Here is a 19,519-nt window from a genome sequence, read left to right on the forward strand (position 1 = left end):
TCCCTTTATCTCCATAAGTGCCTTCTCATTCACTGCAACACTAGGGACAGTCTTACAAACTAATCATGATTTTCCTATGACCAATGCCAAAACCAGCATTAATCCTACCACACAGTACTGAATAAAACACATGATTTTCTTTTTTAATAAGTTAACATGAAGGTTCATTTTGTACAGATTCATGTTGCCAGGATATTTACGAGTCCATTATCAAAAGATCTGTATATCTCCAGACGGGAATTGTCCGAATATACTTTAAGAGAGGTCAGATGACTGAGGTGGTGAACAATTTTTAAATCGCTTCTTTCGTTCCACTGCAGTTTTCAAAGCCCGAAGAATCAAATGTTTGTTATTCAGGATGTTGTAGTTGCAGAGGTTCAACAGCTTGTTGAAATTCCCTTCAGTATATGTAAGCTGTCCAGTGCCATAGGGAGCAAAAATATTGGACACATCTACTCTTCCCTGCTCCATGTCTGCGGGACTGCGCTCCACATCTGCAATAAGCATATAGCAAAGTTCAGCACAGCAAGGTTACTGCAATGCAAAATTCCTAGCAGGCAATGTAAAATACAGAGTGACAGCCACAGGAAACTGGATTCTTTTAGGAAAACGGATAAAGATTTAATTGCCATAAGTATACTGCCTCTGCTGCAGTAATAAAATCCAGTACTTTGCTAATACGTCTCAATACAGCAGATCCACAACTAATTGGAAGAACCACTGTGTCATGCAAAATACTTTGCTTCTAAGATTACAGTTTTCCATGAGAATATTTTACTTTTGTAAATACATAATTTTGTCTTTTTAGCTTTTCCATTGGGTACACAGAGATGACAGCTCCTTATCAACTATCTGATGGAAAATGACACCTGAGTACCCTTGGAAGGGGAATTCTTCCTAAGTCAGTTGAGATATATTGCACTCTAAGCAGATGCAACAGAATGAAGGGTGAAGTTAATGAGGTTTCTCCAATAAGTCAGTTCATTAATTTTGTTCATTATTTTGAGGAAAGTTTACTCTTTTACCAAATTGTAAGCAATAAAATTAGAGATGATGCACTCCAAAGTATCGCCAAACTGAAAGTGAATTTGACAAGTGATTTTTCTAGTGAAGCAGATAAATCACTACCTATTCTACTCCTTAACAAAATAAAATAACCTGGCAGCTTTTCAGAACTGATAGATATCAGATTAGCTTGCTACTCTGGAAAGTCCTTCACTTCATTGTTTTCCATCCTTTCTATTCTCAATTTTTTTTTTCATTTAAACCAAACGATTAGAGGATTTTTATCATGTTAACTGTGCAGACCATTAGTATCTCATTATCATCATCATATTGTTAAGAGAGAATGTCAGCTATAAGTGGATATAACTTTATTAGCTGCCTCCTGTTCTTGGACTATCAAAGGAAAGCAGCCAGTGGATAGCAAAAAATGAGTTTTGCCTCAAAGTGTGATTGTTAATGCTACTAATTCTGAAGCTCATCTGTTCAGTCTGATTATTTAATCAAAATTATATCCATCACAGTAGAACTTTAAATATGGTGACTGAGCCAAGTGAGAACATTCCAGCCTCTTGTTTTAGAAAAGTGATTAATTCAATGGATAACTTGGATTAAAAAATTAAATTAAAAAAAAACAAAAAACCACGTCATATCCAAGACCAAGATCAATTATTGATTAATGCTTAAACTTACTTGGTGCCTTGTATCTTCGGAAGGTATCACACACAAGTGGGAAATATACCAAGACTGGTGCCTCTAAGCTGTCCTCAAACATATAGCACTCCTTCAGGTGCTCCCGATCCTCGCGGCTCAGCTCTGTGCAGGGGAATGGGATCCCTTGCTCTAAACAGTACTCTGAGAATAGGTCCAATGGCTGAATCAACAACAAGAAAATTAAAATTCATCAAAATATTGTTTTCTAGGAAGGAAAAAAAAAAAAAAAGAAAAAAAAAAAAGATGTGAAATTCATCTGCTGGAGTCATACAGATAAAAAAATCACTATTTCAAAACATCACCAGAGTCTGTGATCCTCCGCTGTAATTTAAATGCAAAATGACATCCACTTTCCTCTCTGGCCTCAAAAACGGTGGGCAGCTGGTATTGATGAAGAAGGCTGTATCTACCAGCTTAAGGTAGTCATCCATTGCATTCAGTTGGTTGGGAGAAGAATCAAGCACTGTATCTGAAAGTCAAAAACTTACACTAGCAATTAATTATGGAAGGAGCAAGGCCATTTCTTTCTAAATCAGCATAACAAAGAAAGGACAGAGACCACACTTATCTTAGGCTTTGACATTTTAGCCTTTATGGATCAGGCTTGAGAATCAGTGAGAGGGAGAAGTTTTGAGACTCAACTTCATTCAAAAAGCTATACTAAACTGTTCTTTCAACTGGTGTAAATGCGTGGCTACTTAACTCAGCTTCAGTGATAGTTACTAGTGATTCTTTCCTAGGAATCGAAGCAAGTCCTGGTGTGGCTTTTCCAAGGCAGAAATGAGACTAGAGTTAAATAACCTGGGGCTCAGCAAACTACTTCCACCAAGAGCTTCCCACTGTGCAGTTACTTAACTGGTTATAATAGTATTTGTCAGAATCTGCTTTTATGCTGTATTTTAACAAATATTTGTCCCCGTCAGTTATCAGCACTCAAATTACCTTCAAAAATGCATCTAAAACCAGATGCCTTTACCTTTCCACATGCAGAAGCTTTCATTCTCCAAATATTTGTTATGTAGCTGCAAGCCCTTGATGAAATTATGATAGTATGAAACCGCTGGACGTCCTGTCATCATTTCTCGAAGAGCATTGGAAAGGTAACCCTTGGGAAGGGATAAGCGAGTTGTCTGCTCATGAGGTCGAGTGGGCAGAGCAGGGTGCTCCTCTGCAGAGGCAATGGGAAGATGGTCTATGTCTGCATCAGTCTTTATAATACCAGTAATTACAAAGAAGGAATCTGATTTTTTGATTGTCTAAGATCAAGAGTTTATCTGAGTACTTTAACAAATGGCAATGAAAAGTAACAATTAACTCTCTGAGCTCAGTGAACCCCCAAAGCAGAACAAGCTCATAATCATCAGTAATGAATCACAGAAGAGGATTATTTCAGCAACACACAACCACGATTTAAATAAATTGATAGAAGAATCAGTGCCCAGCAGTCTGTCAGAGTTCAGTGAGCATGCAGAAAAAGGTAAGCTCAACCTGAGGAGACTGTCTGCTGGAACATGGAGAAGTTCCTCTCAAGGGTGCACCCACAAAACAGCACGTAGCAGCCCCAGTCAAGGTGCTGGACACCACCACTACGCCCTGCACAGTGGGCACACACGTCTTTCTGCAGGGTCTTCTGGGCCAGAGATGGGTTTCAGTGCCATAATATCAATTTGATCTTTGCCAAGCTTCTCTCTCCCCCAGAGGTCTTGTGGTAGCCCTCTCACAACTAACAGAACTTGCCAGGGATGCTGAACAGTGAGCAGACCAATATTTTCCCCTGTTTCACAGCACAACATTTTCTTTCCTGCCTTCCTTCTCTCACAAAGTCTTGGTGTTCCCTAAGAAATAGGCCATAAACCTTAACCCATTCAAAATATCAATCTTGACATTTCAGAGAGATGTGAAGACAATGCAGATGCAAGTAAAAAGTAATCCAGATAACTAACCAATGTCATCCTCAGTGCCTCTGGTCCATCTGTGCCAGAAGTCCTCTGAATGACCCGTGAGGTAGACAATATCCATAAAACTCTGGGAAAATATATTACTCCACGTGCCTTGAAAGTGTACAGAAAAATAGGGAGTCATAATTAATATTATTTTGAACATTTACAGCAAAGTTGTGGAGATCTACTTGGATTCAAATTTTGTGGCAGCTTAGATGAGCTCCATTTCACTTACAAAATATTATGAATTGAAATATAACTACAAAATGTCACACCATTCCAGATAATGACTGGATTACTAAACTACTTTCAAAACTCACGTTACTTTTAAAACCACAATCTGACTTTTATATACTTCAGATGATCAGTTCTGTTCTGCTCCATTGCGTTCTGGTTTGTTCTAACCTAATAATACAAGAGCAAATTAATTGTATTCAATCTTAGAAGTTTGCTTCTTCTGTTGCTACTTTTGTCTGGTTTGCTTGAAGCTTAAATACATGATCTGCTACTAGCATTGCTCCAGTTGCAGACCAAAAATTATTAAATGCTTTTTCCCTTCAGACAACTATATTTTTGTAAAGTTAACATTTTTTCCAAGATGGTAAATCACCTTCCAAGAAGCAGATCCGGGATTCTGGGATCTTCTTCATCAGGTGGCCCATGAAAAACTCACTACCAAAGTCCTCTGAGCGAACAAAGGCCCCATATTTCAGGGCACCCACCTCATAAGGCGTGAACTCCACCCACTCTGCAAAGGAAGAAATAAATTTAAAAGATTTATTAGCTTGGACTTGCAGTAAAAGCTTTTGGCATTTATCTGGACTTAAAAATAAGCTCCTTAGATATATAAAAAATGCATGTAATAAACATTACCTTTAAAATCCAGAGTGCTAAATTTATCCCTGACATTGAGAGACAGGTAAATGGGCAGTGGATTCTGCCCCTGATTCACTGCCAGTTGCTGATCAGAGAGTTTATAAGTATTTTCCTGTTTATTAAGAACAGAAATAATTGAAAAAGATGAACATGATGTACTTCCATAGTTTTGAAAGATGGACTATCAATAAAACATCTATTAAATATCAGCAGATTTTGCTCCATATACTTCTGTTGTTTGACTACCTGAATGCATTCATGTTGATCTGTCTGGCACTCTCCAAAACCTTGCCAAAGTGTTACCACTGATGCTTCTGAGGTTTTGTTTTGAAATGGGGGTTGGAGGGGAAATAAGGGAAATTTCTTTCTATATTCACTAGCTTGTGGCTTGATTTAAGGAAACATAAAGCTATTTAGCTTGGAGATGCTTAGGATAAAAGTCAACTAAGAGCCATTGAATACTGCTTTATTGTTTGCTGGTATGACTATTGCTGAATTTTGTTCTGTCGGAGTCACCTGTCCTCTACGTGTTACTAGAACGGTTATTTAATCTGAAGTTAAAGGATGCAAATCAGTTTCATGATCACCTTGACTTTTTTACATGCCAGACATTTCCCCCACATGCTTATATTTTAGGCTAATCATGTTTTTCTTCTAAAAATCAAAAGAAAGTGACCTCAGTTTTTGAGATCCTTTCCTGTTCAGGCATAACTGGTTCCAAAATTTTAGATATGAAAAATTAGAAATCCTCTGGAAAAAAGGGACGGATATATAATACCTCACTGTGTAGCATAGAGTCAATGAAGAGTCCCCATAAATCTGTGAAAGAGAGCTTGTGCCCCTCTAGTTTTCTTTCACACAACTCCTTCTCATAGTATTTCAGATGATCTGTGGAGAAACAGTGCAATTTGCTCTTGATCACATATTTCCGGATATCATCAATTGGCCCTCTGAGATCCTTCTGTGACCAATTTGCATCTTCATATAATTTTGCCATGGTCCTGGTAAAAAGAATACTGAGATTCAGTACTGGTATCTGAAAGTTCACAGACTCAGGTTATACACGTGTTTCTAGTTATCACTTGCTAACATGAACAACAAAGAGAAGCCCAATTCTCCTTACCATGTTGTGGCAGATAAACCACTGATGTATGAGATGCAGTCCAAAACACCTAACTCCTGTAGAGCTAGAAGACTGCCAAACATTGACGTCATGGACCGGACTCCCCCTGCTGTGGTCATGACTGCCACCACTGGCACCTGCTTAGCACACAAAGGCATGGAGTCATTCATTAATGGATGAAATTGAGAAGTGATCTACTCACTAGAGAGTGTTCTACTCACTATTTAAGTCTGTGAGCACTTAAGAATTGGTTGACAAATATTCTCCCACACACAGCATCAAAAGAAGGGTTTTCTGGGAGAAACCAAAATTTTTTGGATACAGGTGTTCTCTGGTTAATACACTTTAGTCTAAAAGATATGGAGGAGCTATATAGATAGGTGTGCAAGTATATCACATTCTCTTCATTCAAAGGGGGCAGAAAAATTCAAGTTCACAAGCCGTTGTCCCACACACCTCATCTTCCTGCAAATCTTCATTGAGCTGAAGAACATTTTTTAGAGCAGCAGCAACCACCTTCTTCCTTTTACAGATGAAATCTTTTTCCTCTGCACATAGCTCAAACCCCAAACGCAAATCTAAATTCTTGCTACTAGAGCACAAGATAAGAACAAAGAAGACATATTTAATATAAGTTAATTCTAGAGCTACTGCTTGAGATGCCAGGCAAAAATTAGCACCAAAAAGACACCAGTTAAAAGAAAAACCATTTCCATGCACATGATGACCACCATATGCAAACAAATGAAGGATATCACAGGCCATATATTTCTGCCTTACTACAGAGATTTCATGCAATCACGAGGAAACTAGATGAATCAAATTCCATGCTGACAAAACGGAAGTAACATATCTGAACTTAAACTTAAGCTGCTTCACATTGAGCCCTCAAATCTGGACATTTCTTCATGCTCTTTTCCTACGTACATGTTTCCTGAATAGCTCGGGAGGCCCAGCAGTTGCCAAAACTCAACGCACTTCAGGAAAAACGCAACTCTAATTAATCTGACTCTAATACTGCTTTAGGCTCTTCTCTGCTGATAATATGAGTTGTAAATCTTTTTTTTAGGAAGAGGTCTTTTAAATGTTTCTCTTTATATCTGTAAATAATTATGAACATCATGTGAATCATTAATTCCATAACATTTCTTTTCACAAGTCAACTCTTTCAGGTTTGGGGCTGCTTGATGTTGGGTTTTGTTATTTTGCTTGGCTTTTTGTTGTTGTTGTTGTTGTTGTTTGCTTCCCAAAGAGGTTATTTTGTCCCTTCTGTGACTGAATTAATATTCAGTAAAAGCTCCAATTTATCTTCTCAGTCTGCTTGCAGTGTAGCAAACTCGTCAGGAGGGGGTAATGTTGCCCTTAGAAAAACCTCTATGAGTCAGTCTGTAAATGACTTGCTGTCGCCTTGTTTTAATGCAGCTCTGGTAAATGCGTGTTATATATAAATGTGTTTGTATTATAAACGTTACAAAACAGGGTCATTCTTAAGCATCAATATTAGCAAGGGAAAAAAATCAGGAAAAATACTGTGACTTGTTATATTCCATGACTGTGCACCATTTATTCTATCCTGGGCTCTTACCAATCAATTAAAAAAACATACATGATTAACCCTTCCCTATATTTTAGTCTTTTTTAGTTGATTACAATTTTTATTTCTTGTTTTGAAATAATGAGCTAGTTTAAACTGTTGCTTCCCTTCATCTAAAGAACATACTATGAAAAGATTGTCCTAAGTAATCATTCAGAAGAAGTAAGATTTACCCATCTTCTTCCTTCACAGACACTTCATAAGATGCACCCTGAGAATGAAGAACGACAACAGCACACGTTTTAAACAACTGAACGTCTGCAATGGCAATTTTTTTTTTTTTTTTTAGAAGTAACAGTTATTCAGATATATCATCTAGTAATAAATCATTAATCTGTTTATCAGGCCTTCTGCACACAAACATTAATAGATCCTGCTTTTAATATATACCTGAAGTAGTGTCAGTTTTTCCTTGAATACCAGTTATACTTTCAAGTGTATGCAGAGCAGTGCATGTATATACTCAGCTAGTACTTTTTCAATAACAAAATTAATAATTGACCCAGAATCATGTAGGCACAGCTTACCCTTTGTTGAAATAATCCCAAATACTGTCAGAGGTTACTCACTCTCACTACTGTCCTTTTCTTTCCCAGGTCCAGAGAATTCAGAGGCACAGATAGAGGACCATTTATATCTTTTTCCCTCCTGTTTGCATCATGCTGAATTAAAATAGAAATAAATTAAAATAGGTATAAATCTACCAGAAAAGGGTTAATTCAACATGCTTCTCCTAAAGTTACTTTAGCTGTTGTTACTGTCTGTAAACAAAAACATACACCACAGTATAAACATTCCTTTGGCAACATCACATCCAGGTTGGGTTGGCTGTACTTGATATAGTGGAACATGGTAGAATCACTGCCTCTCTGGCTGCAGGAAGGACCCATGGAAATGTTCCGTGTTTCTTCATAGGATCCCTTCATCATGAAGGTGAAATTTCTCCCTGTGAACAAGGAGTACAGAGTAATGATAACTACATCTGTCCCTAAGAAAATAACAAATAAAAGCAACTTGAGTAACATTCCAGCCCCGCTGTAGTCAGCTTTCCTTCACACAACACTCCCTCTCAACACCCAGTTAGCATAAACAAGGGCCAAACTGAATAAACGCCAGAAGGCCAATGTAGTATTGGAGCTTCTCCCTGCTATGCTGGAGACAGCTCATGTTAGACCAATTGATGCCACTGGTAGTCTTCAAATCTTCTGAGTTCCCACCACCACAATCTTTTCAATCCCATTGGTCGTGTCTCCCTTTTCTTTCTGTCCTCATCACAGGTTTTTCTGTACCATCATATTACAAACATGTTTCTCAGTTTTTCTCAGCCACCTCCAGTTTCCCTGAAGCTATGCAGTCATGCAATCTGCAGAGGATTCTCACCACTAACAAGTGGATAATTCAGGATAAACCTCAATCCCCTACCAGCACAGATGCAAATAGAGGAGACTGAAAGCCATCAAGTATGCTCTACATTTGTCTGCATCTTTCATGGCACAAAAAGCATTAACAGACCATTTAAATCAATAGCCTCTCTTGTGTATGGACTCCTCATCTTTGTGTCATCCACTTGTACTTCCACACAGGAAACTTCTCGAGACTGGAAGAGACGAGCAATAAAATCACTGGTCACAGAAACAGCCTAGGATCCTCACTGAGGATCTGTGGGTCCCATGGCTACACCATACTTGGCCATGTTGTCCTGTGAATAAGCAGGTGGTTTGTATATACCATGGAAGCAATTCTATGGAGAATAAAGCTGAAGATCTGTTCCATAAAAAACATTAAATATCATTAAATCTCCAACAAATAACACAAGGAATTTTTCAACCATCTAGATTGTGCTTTAATTTTCCCCTACAAAAGAATGAGGAGCAGGATGCCTATGAGCTCTGCAGAACAATTGGTCAAATGGGCTTGTACTTTACAATCTCTAGGTTGAAGCTGCAACTTCCCAAGGGTGCTGCACAGGACAAAGTAGCAGCATAAAGACATCAGACAGTACTTTGGAAATGGTGTGAGAAAAGCCTCCAGCTCCAAGATTGGCATCCAGTAGCAAATTTTGCAGTGGCACTGGATTCACTGACTTCTCCTTATGTTTATTGCTATTTCATCAGTGAGCATCTCACCGATTGAGTGATGTCTCTCTCTCCCAACATAGAATGCACTACAAACATTACCAAATTCAAAGTTCCACAGTCTTACTTCTGTCTTATTTGAAAGACAATAAATGCTATGCCTAAAGGCATGGTTCTTCCAACCAAAACCTTCAGTTCTGCTCTACTTAAGAATAAAAAAAAATAAAACGCTTACCACTAGCACACCATTAGTGACTATTTTTTCAGATACACCTGGACTGAAAAGAAAAAGGATAAGGTTTATTTGACAGTAGGTACGTTGTGATAATCTTTCAGATGCAAATATTTTTAATGCTTAATTTTTAATGACTCTGAGCACAGTTCTAGATGCCAAGTGCCACCAGCTGCTGTATCACAGTCTGTCTTTCTATCTTTCTTACCTCTCCAGTCAGCATCATCTCTCCTAAAACTGTTACAAAATTAACACCCATCCTCAGCTGTTAATAGTTACCGTGACTGTCACTACAGGAGGAATTCCACCCGATTCAGGACAGAAAGGGAACCACTGGGAAGAGGACAAGATGGGATGTCATAGCATAGGTGCAGGGAACCACTTCCCAAATACTGCGTTATCACTCTGAGACATCAAGTATTCCAATAACAACTTTTGTAACATTCAGACTTTACTCACATGCTATCCAGTAGAAATTCCACTTCCAGTTCTTCCTGATTCTGAAAACAAGAGTTATTTTTCTTTTAAGGAAAATGAACAAAATAAGCTTTTTAAAAAATTTTATTTTGATGGAGCTACAGTGCTTTTGCATAATCCTCTCCCACAATATTTGCTATTCTCACCACTTTTGTGTCATAAAATAGGTAGGTGGAGCCTTCTTTTGCCACTCTTTTGTTTCATGTCTCTCTACCATTCTAGTGCTTGCAAACTAGCTGTCTTCCCAAGCAGAAGAATGAAATAAGTGTCATGAAGTAGAGGGTAATGGCCCTGCTGTTCATTATCAGTGGTATGAGACACAAGTCAGTTAGTACAGAGAAAAGGAGGGATAACAAGTGAATGATGTAGAACACATTTGACAATAAATCAAAGTAAGTGGTGATCATATCTACATTAACACAGAAGAATTTGCAGAGCATGATTAAACTTAAAAGTGAGAAGTCTGGCATAGGGCATTAAAATTGCTAGCATAGGAAGACTGAGGCTGTGAAGTGGGGTGAGAGAGAGAGTTCACAAAGGGCCAAATCAAGTAGAAACAGGGGAAAGAATGTGAGGGCAGGGAACAATAAGAGAAGAAAAGTATTGCATCAACATACGAGAGGGGCTGAGTAACAATATTCCTTAACTGAGGCAATTTACTGGATCAGTCACCCACATATATGGAGGGGCAGCCAATCCAAGAAATGTTGCCCAAGAAACACATACCAGATATCTTCAGCATCACTTTCAGGGAGGAAAATACCAATTAGTAGAAGACATAAATCTCTTTCCGACAATATCCATGTGGTAAAATTTCACATTCATATTCAGAAGAGCTAACTTTTACTACCAAACATCCTCTCTGTTTGGCTGCACAGCCTATTTTAATTTTGTGAAGAGACTGAAAACCATGACAACTCTAGCAATGCAACTGCCAAAGTAAAACCACCTCTATAGTGAAGGCAAATGTGTTTGTTTTGTTTTTTTTTTTTAATTTACAACTTCATTTCAGTAAGTGAGAAACATCAGGTGACTTGGATATGCAGCACATAAGTCAGCAGTATGTTGTTTTTACTTGTATCTCCCAAATCTTCCAACTTGTGAGAAACAGAATGGTTGCATCAGCATGCAACAGAAGGCTGAGAGAGTTTTAGGAAACAGTCTTGTTTTTCAAATAAAAGACAGACTTCATCAAGTGTTGGATTGTGACCAGACTGTACAATTCAAGCTTGTGGATGGTCTTTTCCAACCTTGTCCAAAAAACAGCAGAAACCACATTCAGGAGAACCTTTGTTACAACACATGCCTAATTGTGCCTGTCTTATGTTTCCATTCTTCTTACAGTGCTGTAAGCATACACATAAATTGTATTTCTACTAAATCTCAGTCACATTTTTGTGGGTGAGAAACCTGGAGCTCAGCAATGGAAAGACTTGTTGAACTGCACAGTGAGCAAGAGGTGCAAGCAGGAAGTAGCCCTTTGTTCTGACATTAGCCATCTGCCCTCAGCCCTCTGCTTGAGATAGCTTTGGTAAATGAAATGAATCATAATGGTCAGAGGTGGCAGTGCTACCTACTATTAAGGCCGCACAGCACATTTCATTACTATGTCATTAAAAAAAAAAAATCCTATCTGCTCTAAAAGGCCATGCTTAGACCACAGTCTGTGATGCTTCAAGGGTACCTGCATGGTTCAAATAAGTACAGCTTGGTCACAACATTCCTGAGACACAGCTCACTGGGCCCTATCTCCCTAACTGCCATTTGCTAAGCCATTGGGCTAAGCTACTACTGCACACGTCTCAGAGCTAACTCACAGCTTAGAATCATAGAGTCAGCAAGTCTGGAAAAGACCTCCAAGATCTTCCAGTCCAACTGTCTACCTACCACCAGTATTTCCGCACTAAACCATGTTCCTTAGTACAACTGAACACCTCCAGGGACAGTGACTCACCACCTCCCTGGGAAGCCCATTCCAGTTCCTGATCACCCTTTCAGAGAATAAATTCTTCCAACCATCCAATGTGAATCTCCCCTGGCACAGCTCGAGGCCATTCCCTCTAGTCCTATCACTAGCTATACGGGAGAGGAGGCTGACTCACTTCACCACAACCATCAAGCAGATTTGCAGAAAAATTTTTAATCAAGTGTTATCTTTTATCTCTGTTTTTTTTCCCCTGCAAAATACGCACTGTAACGGTTGCCTTCCTTTCTGATGCAAGACAGAAACAGTTTTCAAATATCAAAAAATTCAGCATGGAAAAGCCATTCTGCATTTAATTGTAAATGCAACACAGGAGCAACTGTTTCTGGCTTCCACTAAACCTCAAGTGTTTAACTTTGTGCTTTAACATAGGCCTTTTAAAATAGTTTTTATGTGCTATCATTAAACATTCAATTAGATAACTGTAATATAGATACTATCTTAGGAGTAAATTCCAACAAATATTGTTATTTTAACTATCCACTTCATTTCATTCATCTTTTTGTTTCTTACCTCTGGATTCAACTCAAAACTCAGGCGAACCTTCTCTCCAGGTTGGATTTTAGCTACATCAAAGCGAACAGTCAAAAGCTGATCATCAGATGTGATGGTGTCCTCATCGCAGACTGTCAGCTCCAGCACATTCTGAGGGGAGCAGCAGAGAATGATGTAAACAGACTGTTCTGGGATAAGAGATCTCAAAAGGAAGGCATGAGAGTCTCTTGCAACTGTCCAGTTTACACTTTTTCAAAGCACAGGAAGGGCATGATTCTATTATAAGTCTGTATGTTAGATGTAAAGTTTGATGTCTCACAGCCTATTAGGCTTTTGAAAATGCACTGGTTTAAAAATAAAAAATTAAAATTAAAAAAACTACCTCAGGGTTGCTAATAAGAAAATATTACGAACACTTTGAAAAGCTTTTTAGACCTCTGATTCAATTGATGGTGACTGGTCTTTGAAAGACGATACAGCAATCAGGACAGCAGAAAATTAATACGAAAATCTGCATGCTTGCTGACAGTTAGGAAACAGTAATTGCTATGTGTTGCAAATCTCCCTTGTTCTCTTTGAAGCTTTTGGCATCTCTCGTTCACCACCCTACTCCTCAGCATAGCCGAGTTCAAGTCCCAAAGAAAGGGAAAATTTTCTCATTTAATCTTTGTTTTGCAAGTGCTGAGAGGGGAAAGCCACAAGCTTTTGAACAGCTGTTTGCATTTCTCTGAGGTTAGCTGAAACCAAGAAGGATGGAGAAGGTCAAACTTCAGTACATTTATCTTACCTATTCAAGCCTACTAATAAATTCAAACCCATAATTCACTATTGTCCTTTGATCAGATCACTCCAACAGAAGCAAAAACTTTTTTTAGTCCTATTCTCTAAGGATAGCATGACATATGATAGCAAGTGCTGTAAGAATAGTTGCTGGCTATGTAGTTGGTATGTTCTACTTGATAGGATCCGTTTTGCTCTCATGCTTCACAAGTGGGCTCTGAGACCCATCTCCAGGTTACATTCTGATTCCTGTTTTCTACAGGAAGCATGGAAAAAGGACCCATTGGGTTGCACATGAGAAGGAGGAGGGGATGCTGTAAGAATAAAAGCCAAAATTTGCTTTGGTGATGTGTAGCTGAGGACTGTACTGGGTGAGACTACAGTAGGTTGCTTTCCTGTGCAGCCTCCTGTAAGGAACTTACTTCAGCAGAAAAAGGATGGACTAGATGATCCCAGTTCCCTCAACCTTTCTTCATAGGAGAAATGAAAACGCAAATAGATACAAAAGTGTTTTTGGGTAGGTGTTAGGTAGAAAAATAGTGCACATATAAAGCTTTCAGCTACTCCATGGCTAAAATGAAAATAAATGTTTCCAGAGAGTCAGGAACTTGCTAGCTGAGGTCTCTAACATCAGTACAGCATCCTCCTATATATTCCTGCAGCACACATCTGGTACCAGAGACACACAGCAGGTGAAAACATCCCTTGTTAAAAGTTTCAGCTCATGAGAACAGATAGGGGGCTTACCTTCACTTCACTTTGTATCATGAAGTGAAAGGTTTCATTCCAGACAGGGTTCCTGCAGTTGGATACAGTTCTTGTCCGGACTTCCTGGTGTGAAGCTGTTGGCAGCCATAGCCTCACGTAGCAGTCAGTTTGGCTCACTGGGTTAACAGAAAGCTGTGTGACTATCACAGCAGTACTTCTTTTATTAATCTCTTTTGCCCAACCAAGTAGGAAAAAACCCAACCTCTGAGAATTTCTAAATACTTCACCAGACCCAAAAGTAAACATTCTGAGTTCATAGCTCTTTACATAGATGTACGTCGATTCAAAAAAAACACATCTACTTCAATACTACTAATACTATATGGTAACAAACATCAAAATACAGTTTGAACATAAGTATGCTAGCTCTTCTAAATTTTTTTTTACTTTTAAATAGTTCCAAGTTCCAACAAAGTGCATGTTGTATTTCACCTCTTGAAATTTCACTTTTCAAGAAGTAAAGAATAAAATTCTGGGGTCTTTTTTACCCAGGAGCATTAAGCTGACTGGCAGCAATTCCAGCACTGAGATACAAACATGCCATCAATGGTACTTACACAGGTCTGCTTTGCGGAGATTCTTCATACCTATAATTTTTACAGTAAGCCAACACAACTGTGGTATTTCTGGCTGCAAAATAAAAGAAAAAAAAAAAAAAAGCATGTTAGCAAAGGACTCAGACGTAATTATCACAACTCATCCTATAGCAAAGCAAAGGAGAAGATATCTAGAAAATTAGTAATCATACACTGTTCTCATGTATTAATGCAGTGAATATGTTTTCATTGTAATTATTTCCACTCAGAAATTGGTTCTCATGAATTGACACCATAACCTGTTGGATTGCAGTTTACGCACCAGTTGTGCATAAGGTTAAGTTTCGAGTTGGGTGAGGGAGGTATTATTTTTTGTTTGGATTTGTTGTCTGGGGTTTTTGTTTGCGTGGCTTTTGTTGTTGTTTTAATATTAAAGGTTTTAAAGGTTAACTTTTAATATGGAGTAGTAAGAAAAAACAAAACTGTTTTCACTAAAAGCCATTACGTATTTATCCCTATTATAATCCATCTACCTCCAAATTATAGGGTTTGCTTCTCAGCTTTCAGGCCAACAGAGCCCAATAGATTACAGCACAGCAGTTTCCAACCTGTCAGCCTGGGGGCCATGGGATTCTCTTCTTCCTCAGGCAGAGATTGCACCCATCAGCCATGTAACGTTACTGAGCAGCAGGACAGATCCACTCCCTTATAAAATATCCCACTCAAAATATCATTGCTATTGGCCAATCTGGCTGTACGATTCATAACACTTCCGTGTCTTTGGTTATACCAAATTATGTAACTCTAATAAATACATAAAAAATAAACAAGGAAGAGAAAGATTCCAAAAGTGGACATCCCAGCATGGACTCCAGAGCTCTTCCAGGTACATTGGCAGAAGGAAGGCTGAAATCAGAGGCTTTGCGTAAGCGCTCTTTCATTTCACATGAAGGTCCAGCTCACTACAAAGTGTCTCTTGTGTTTCAGTGATATGATGATATGCTGTAAGGCAAAAGAGGCTGCAGGGTTTTTTTGGCTCCTTGTGACACTAACAAAGATAGCTCATCATCCACAGGTAGGGTCTGCATTGATTGAAATGAAACCACATTACCGGGCCATAAACCGATAAACTAAGAGCTGAAAGAAAAACAGAACTGAAGAAAGAGTAAGTGACAAAACCTATAAACAATTTAAGATAGTGGAAGGCTGCAAATACAAACTGAATTATACACTTGATATGATGGAAGTGGAAAAATAATGTAAAATGGACTGTGTGTCAGATTAGGCAATTAAACACAAAGGAGCAAGAGCAGAAGTTAAAATTTCATATGAATATACAGAAGAAAGAAAAGTGTAAATGTTATTTACAATGCCCTGGCTTTCTTAGGATTTTCAGATAATAAATTAGTATACAAATGCATTCATACTGAAAAACAATAGGCTGACTTGATTGATTCACCATGGAGAAGCACTGAGGTACAATAGTATACTGATATCCCATATCATAAGGCAGTACACGGCGGCATCTTTGAAGGCTGCGTGACCCAAACCTTTTTTGTTTTCTCCCTTCCACACCCTGATACAGCTGTGAACAACCCTATACTTGGTTACAGGATAAACAAGATAATCCCGAAGAACATCAGAAGTAAAATATAGAAGCAGTAACTCCATTAATTAAATTGAAAGGAGTAATTAAATCATCTTAGTATCATGATTTCTAATAAATTGCCTCCCTAGATTCTCCTTGTATACCTCTTACTTCGATATGTGAGTCTCTTGACAGGAGCAGATTTACCATCTAAAAAACTGTGTCACCATCCTAGATGGTACTTAGAGCCCAGTGGAAAATTCTCAACCCAGTGGTTTTCTCTCAGAACTGTGATTTGACCAAAACCTGCTGGTTTGGAAGAAACCCATCAACCTCAATATTGATTTTAACAGCAACATTTCTAAAGTGGAGATAGAAAATGTGACAGGAGCTGGTGATCAGAATTTGAGAAAGCACAAATTGTCATCCTAAATACAAATGATTGATTTTTAATCCTTAGCTTTAGGATCATACAGAGCCCATATTTTAGAGAAAGCTTAGAGGCAGTTGGAGGACTAAGAAAATATTCAAACATAAAAGCCAATATTATTCCATAGTGCTGGCCAGTAATGAGTTCACTGCTTTCCCAGATTGTAAAATCATTTGAGTTGGAAGAGACCTTTAAAGGCTATCTAGCCCTACTCCCCTGCAGTGCACAAGGACACCTACAGCTAGAGCAGGGTGCTCAGAGCCTGATCAACTTGGTCTAATTGTAGATCTAGCAAGCAGATAGCTTCGTAATTCTACACTGACTACAGAAAGGGAGCAGATGCAGGAAACTCTAATACTAAAAATAATATATTATTTTTTTTCCATTTAATATAATTTAAATCAGCCATTACACAGAAAAATAAAATAACTTGTTACATACCACATTCAAGTACATTCCAATAGCTTTTAATAATTCAATTTCATAAAAACTCAGGCTTCAAATTATTTTCAGAAGCAGATACTCAATAATACATTGCATCTGATGATCCATCTCCATGAAGCAAAGGAAAAATTATATGAAGGCATCTTTGGGTTCTGCGAGGTATGATTAACATCATATACCGATGTAACCATAAAATCAAGACTAACATCTAGCTCTCCCAGTTCCTTGCCCTGCATCTAAACCACGAGTTCCTCATCTTCTTCACCTTCCCAACCCCCATGACACTGCAAATGTTCTCCACCAAAGGGAGCACAGTCACAGAAGAAACAAATTCTCTTAACCAACCGATAAAACATAACACCTTTTATAACAACAGTCACGCTCAAGGAGAGATGATGATAGATGCTGATGGAAGACTCTCTCTCGGTGTCACAGCTGCTATTTGTACCCTCCAGCCCTTCCCTTGGAACCCAGATGCAGTCATTTACTCCATACCTCATCTTCAGCGCTGCGTGGTCTTCCACGATTCCCCTTCCTGATCTCAATTTTCCTGCGTGGATTATTTGCTTGGATGAACTGATCCTGGGGATGAGGAAATGAGAAGGACTGTGATGAAACCCACCAGCCAACAACCCCCAGTTTTTAGTTTCTACTGAGATCCACCTGAGCAATAGCAGGAGGCCTTCTCTTCTCCTCGAGATGAGATGAAGTGCTACCTGCTCAGTGACATCTACTAGCTGCTTTAACTAATAACTCTGCCCACTACAAACATATTTGGCACTTAAGGACCAAAATTCACCAAGCACTTTGCTTTTCAGGCATCTGAACTATGATAGCCAAACACATCATCCCATCCCACTGCTGATTTCCTCTTACCAGAGGCGAGTAGGCTGAGGATCCCATTATACCTCTACTTCATAAAAAGCAGAGGTGTGGTGGTCCAGCTGACAGCTGGCTCCAGGTGCACACTATTCTCCAACCAGCAGAGTAGCAGGGAAGCAGAGCTGTATAAACTGACTCAGAGCTCCACCCCCTGCTGATTTCAACAGCACAAATTATGCACTTATTCTTTGCCAAATTATTTCTTTTACTGCTGTAGTGTTTTAGGGGAAAGAAGGACACAGGTCAAACTGACTGGGCTAATCCCAAAATAAAACAGTTCTTCATCACTGTGAGTTTTGAATAAGCACATACTGGAGGATATGGTGGGGCACTCACCACTTGAGAGAGCATTGCAACTATTCTCATCTAAAGAAGAGTTCTCCCCTCATTTATGTTACATAAGAGATGTCATTGGATACACAGAACCAGGAGAAACTTCTGTTACTGAAATGTATTCCTTACTGAATGCTCTGCTTTCAATTAAACTGTGTTAACAACACATTTAAGCTTTAACACAAATAACTACATATGACGTTTTTTCAAAATATTGAAATGTCTGTGTTTAAATTTTTAATCTCTCTACTACAGTAGCTTCGTATTATTTTAATAGCACACAATGCACAATAACAAGTAAATGTACCTAGCATTATCCATTAAACAAACATTAAGTGTTCTTTGAATTACTGATACTATTCAATGATAAAATTGCAGTTGAAATATTTTTAAATCTCAAATTTCTTAAGCCAGATAGAAGGCTGCCTTTTGAAGCAACAGGACTCACAGAATAATAAAAATCCTTTCATTAGAAATGGCTGAAAGCCAATCTGTCCTATCCCAATGGTACTACGGAGGAGAGCTGCCTTACATAAGGAATCAAAAAAACATCATCCTTATTTTTTTCATAGACTGGCACTGCACACACAACTTTCTACCTCAGAGTATAGCGACGTTTATGCAAAATGTGATGAGTTCTTAGCTACAGCTGAGTTTCGTTTTGTTTTTTTTCTTTCTTTCTTTCGTTGCTGGACTATCTATTTCACTTAGGTTATGTGATCATACTTTTGAAGTAATGCTCAGTGATATGAAGCAGAAGACTCAGCTCATGCTGTTACGTGAGGTTGAACTCAACAGCCAATGCATCTCTTGGTTCAGGCTCTGAAGTCATTTTATGGCTCATTTTGGTGGCAATGTGTTCTTTCCAGCTCTTCTAGATCAAAAGTCACCCTTTCCTCAGACTGCACTACTCGAGTCACCATGCTCAGTGCAGAGGGAATGCTGCATCTCATCTCCCAAGATTTTCAGCTCAGACACACATCTGAGATCAGAAATCAGCATCTGTTTACCTGTAATATAGAGTGCAGCGTGATCCTACACCAGAGATCTGAGGTCAAGTGCGCAAATAGGCACAGGGACTAACAGCCTCAGACTGATGGGAGTTATTGCGTTTCTATGACAGAAGAAGAAAAGATCCCAGCTCATCTTCTGTGCATGTTCCTTTGTGATGCTCACTTTTATTACTTGATTACAGCTGCAGGCTTTTGATATGCAACAGCAGGACTGAGATAAGTGCTGATGAAGT

General features: G+C 38.7%; 1 protein-coding gene across 1 annotated transcript; it reads right to left on the reverse strand.

The window, feature by feature from the left end:
- Positions 1-255: 255 nt before the first annotated feature.
- LOC125694788 (cytosolic phospholipase A2 epsilon-like) lies at positions 256-17,961 on the reverse strand. The gene is made up of 21 exons (XM_048948468.1): positions 17,935-17,961; positions 17,554-17,640; positions 14,618-14,690; positions 14,040-14,176; positions 12,531-12,662; positions 10,016-10,056; positions 9,560-9,602; positions 8,762-8,846; positions 8,029-8,195; positions 7,819-7,911; positions 7,423-7,460; positions 6,112-6,247; positions 5,656-5,795; positions 5,311-5,533; positions 4,530-4,644; positions 4,267-4,404; positions 3,660-3,767; positions 2,693-2,884; positions 2,019-2,185; positions 1,696-1,876; positions 256-494 (listed from the first exon to the last, which is right to left on the reverse strand). The coding sequence occupies exons 1-21, from the start codon at positions 17,959-17,961 to the stop codon at positions 256-258; spliced, it is 2,562 nt and encodes an 853-aa protein (XP_048804425.1).
- Between the last annotated feature and the right edge of the window lie 1,558 nt (positions 17,962-19,519).

The sequence above is a fragment of the Lagopus muta genome, chromosome 6 (genome assembly GCF_023343835.1).
Source record: "Lagopus muta isolate bLagMut1 chromosome 6, bLagMut1 primary, whole genome shotgun sequence".
In the NCBI taxonomy this organism is placed as follows: Eukaryota; Metazoa; Chordata; class Aves; order Galliformes; family Phasianidae; genus Lagopus; species Lagopus muta.

What these genes read in the sequence shown, in the direction of transcription:
- LOC125694788 (XM_048948468.1), bottom strand. Translation starts at nt 17,961, where the DNA reads ATGGGATCCTCAGCCTACTCGCCTCTG. An exon ending in TCTCCGCAAAGCAGACCTGT is followed by an intron (nt 14,177 to 14,617) that starts GTAAGTACCATT and finishes CTGTTAACCCAG; the next exon opens with TGAGCCAAACTGACTGCTAC. An exon ending in AAGATTTGCAGGAAGATGAG is followed by an intron (nt 5,796 to 6,111) that starts GTGTGTGGGACA and finishes TTGTGTGCTAAG; the next exon opens with CAGGTGCCAGTGGTGGCAGT.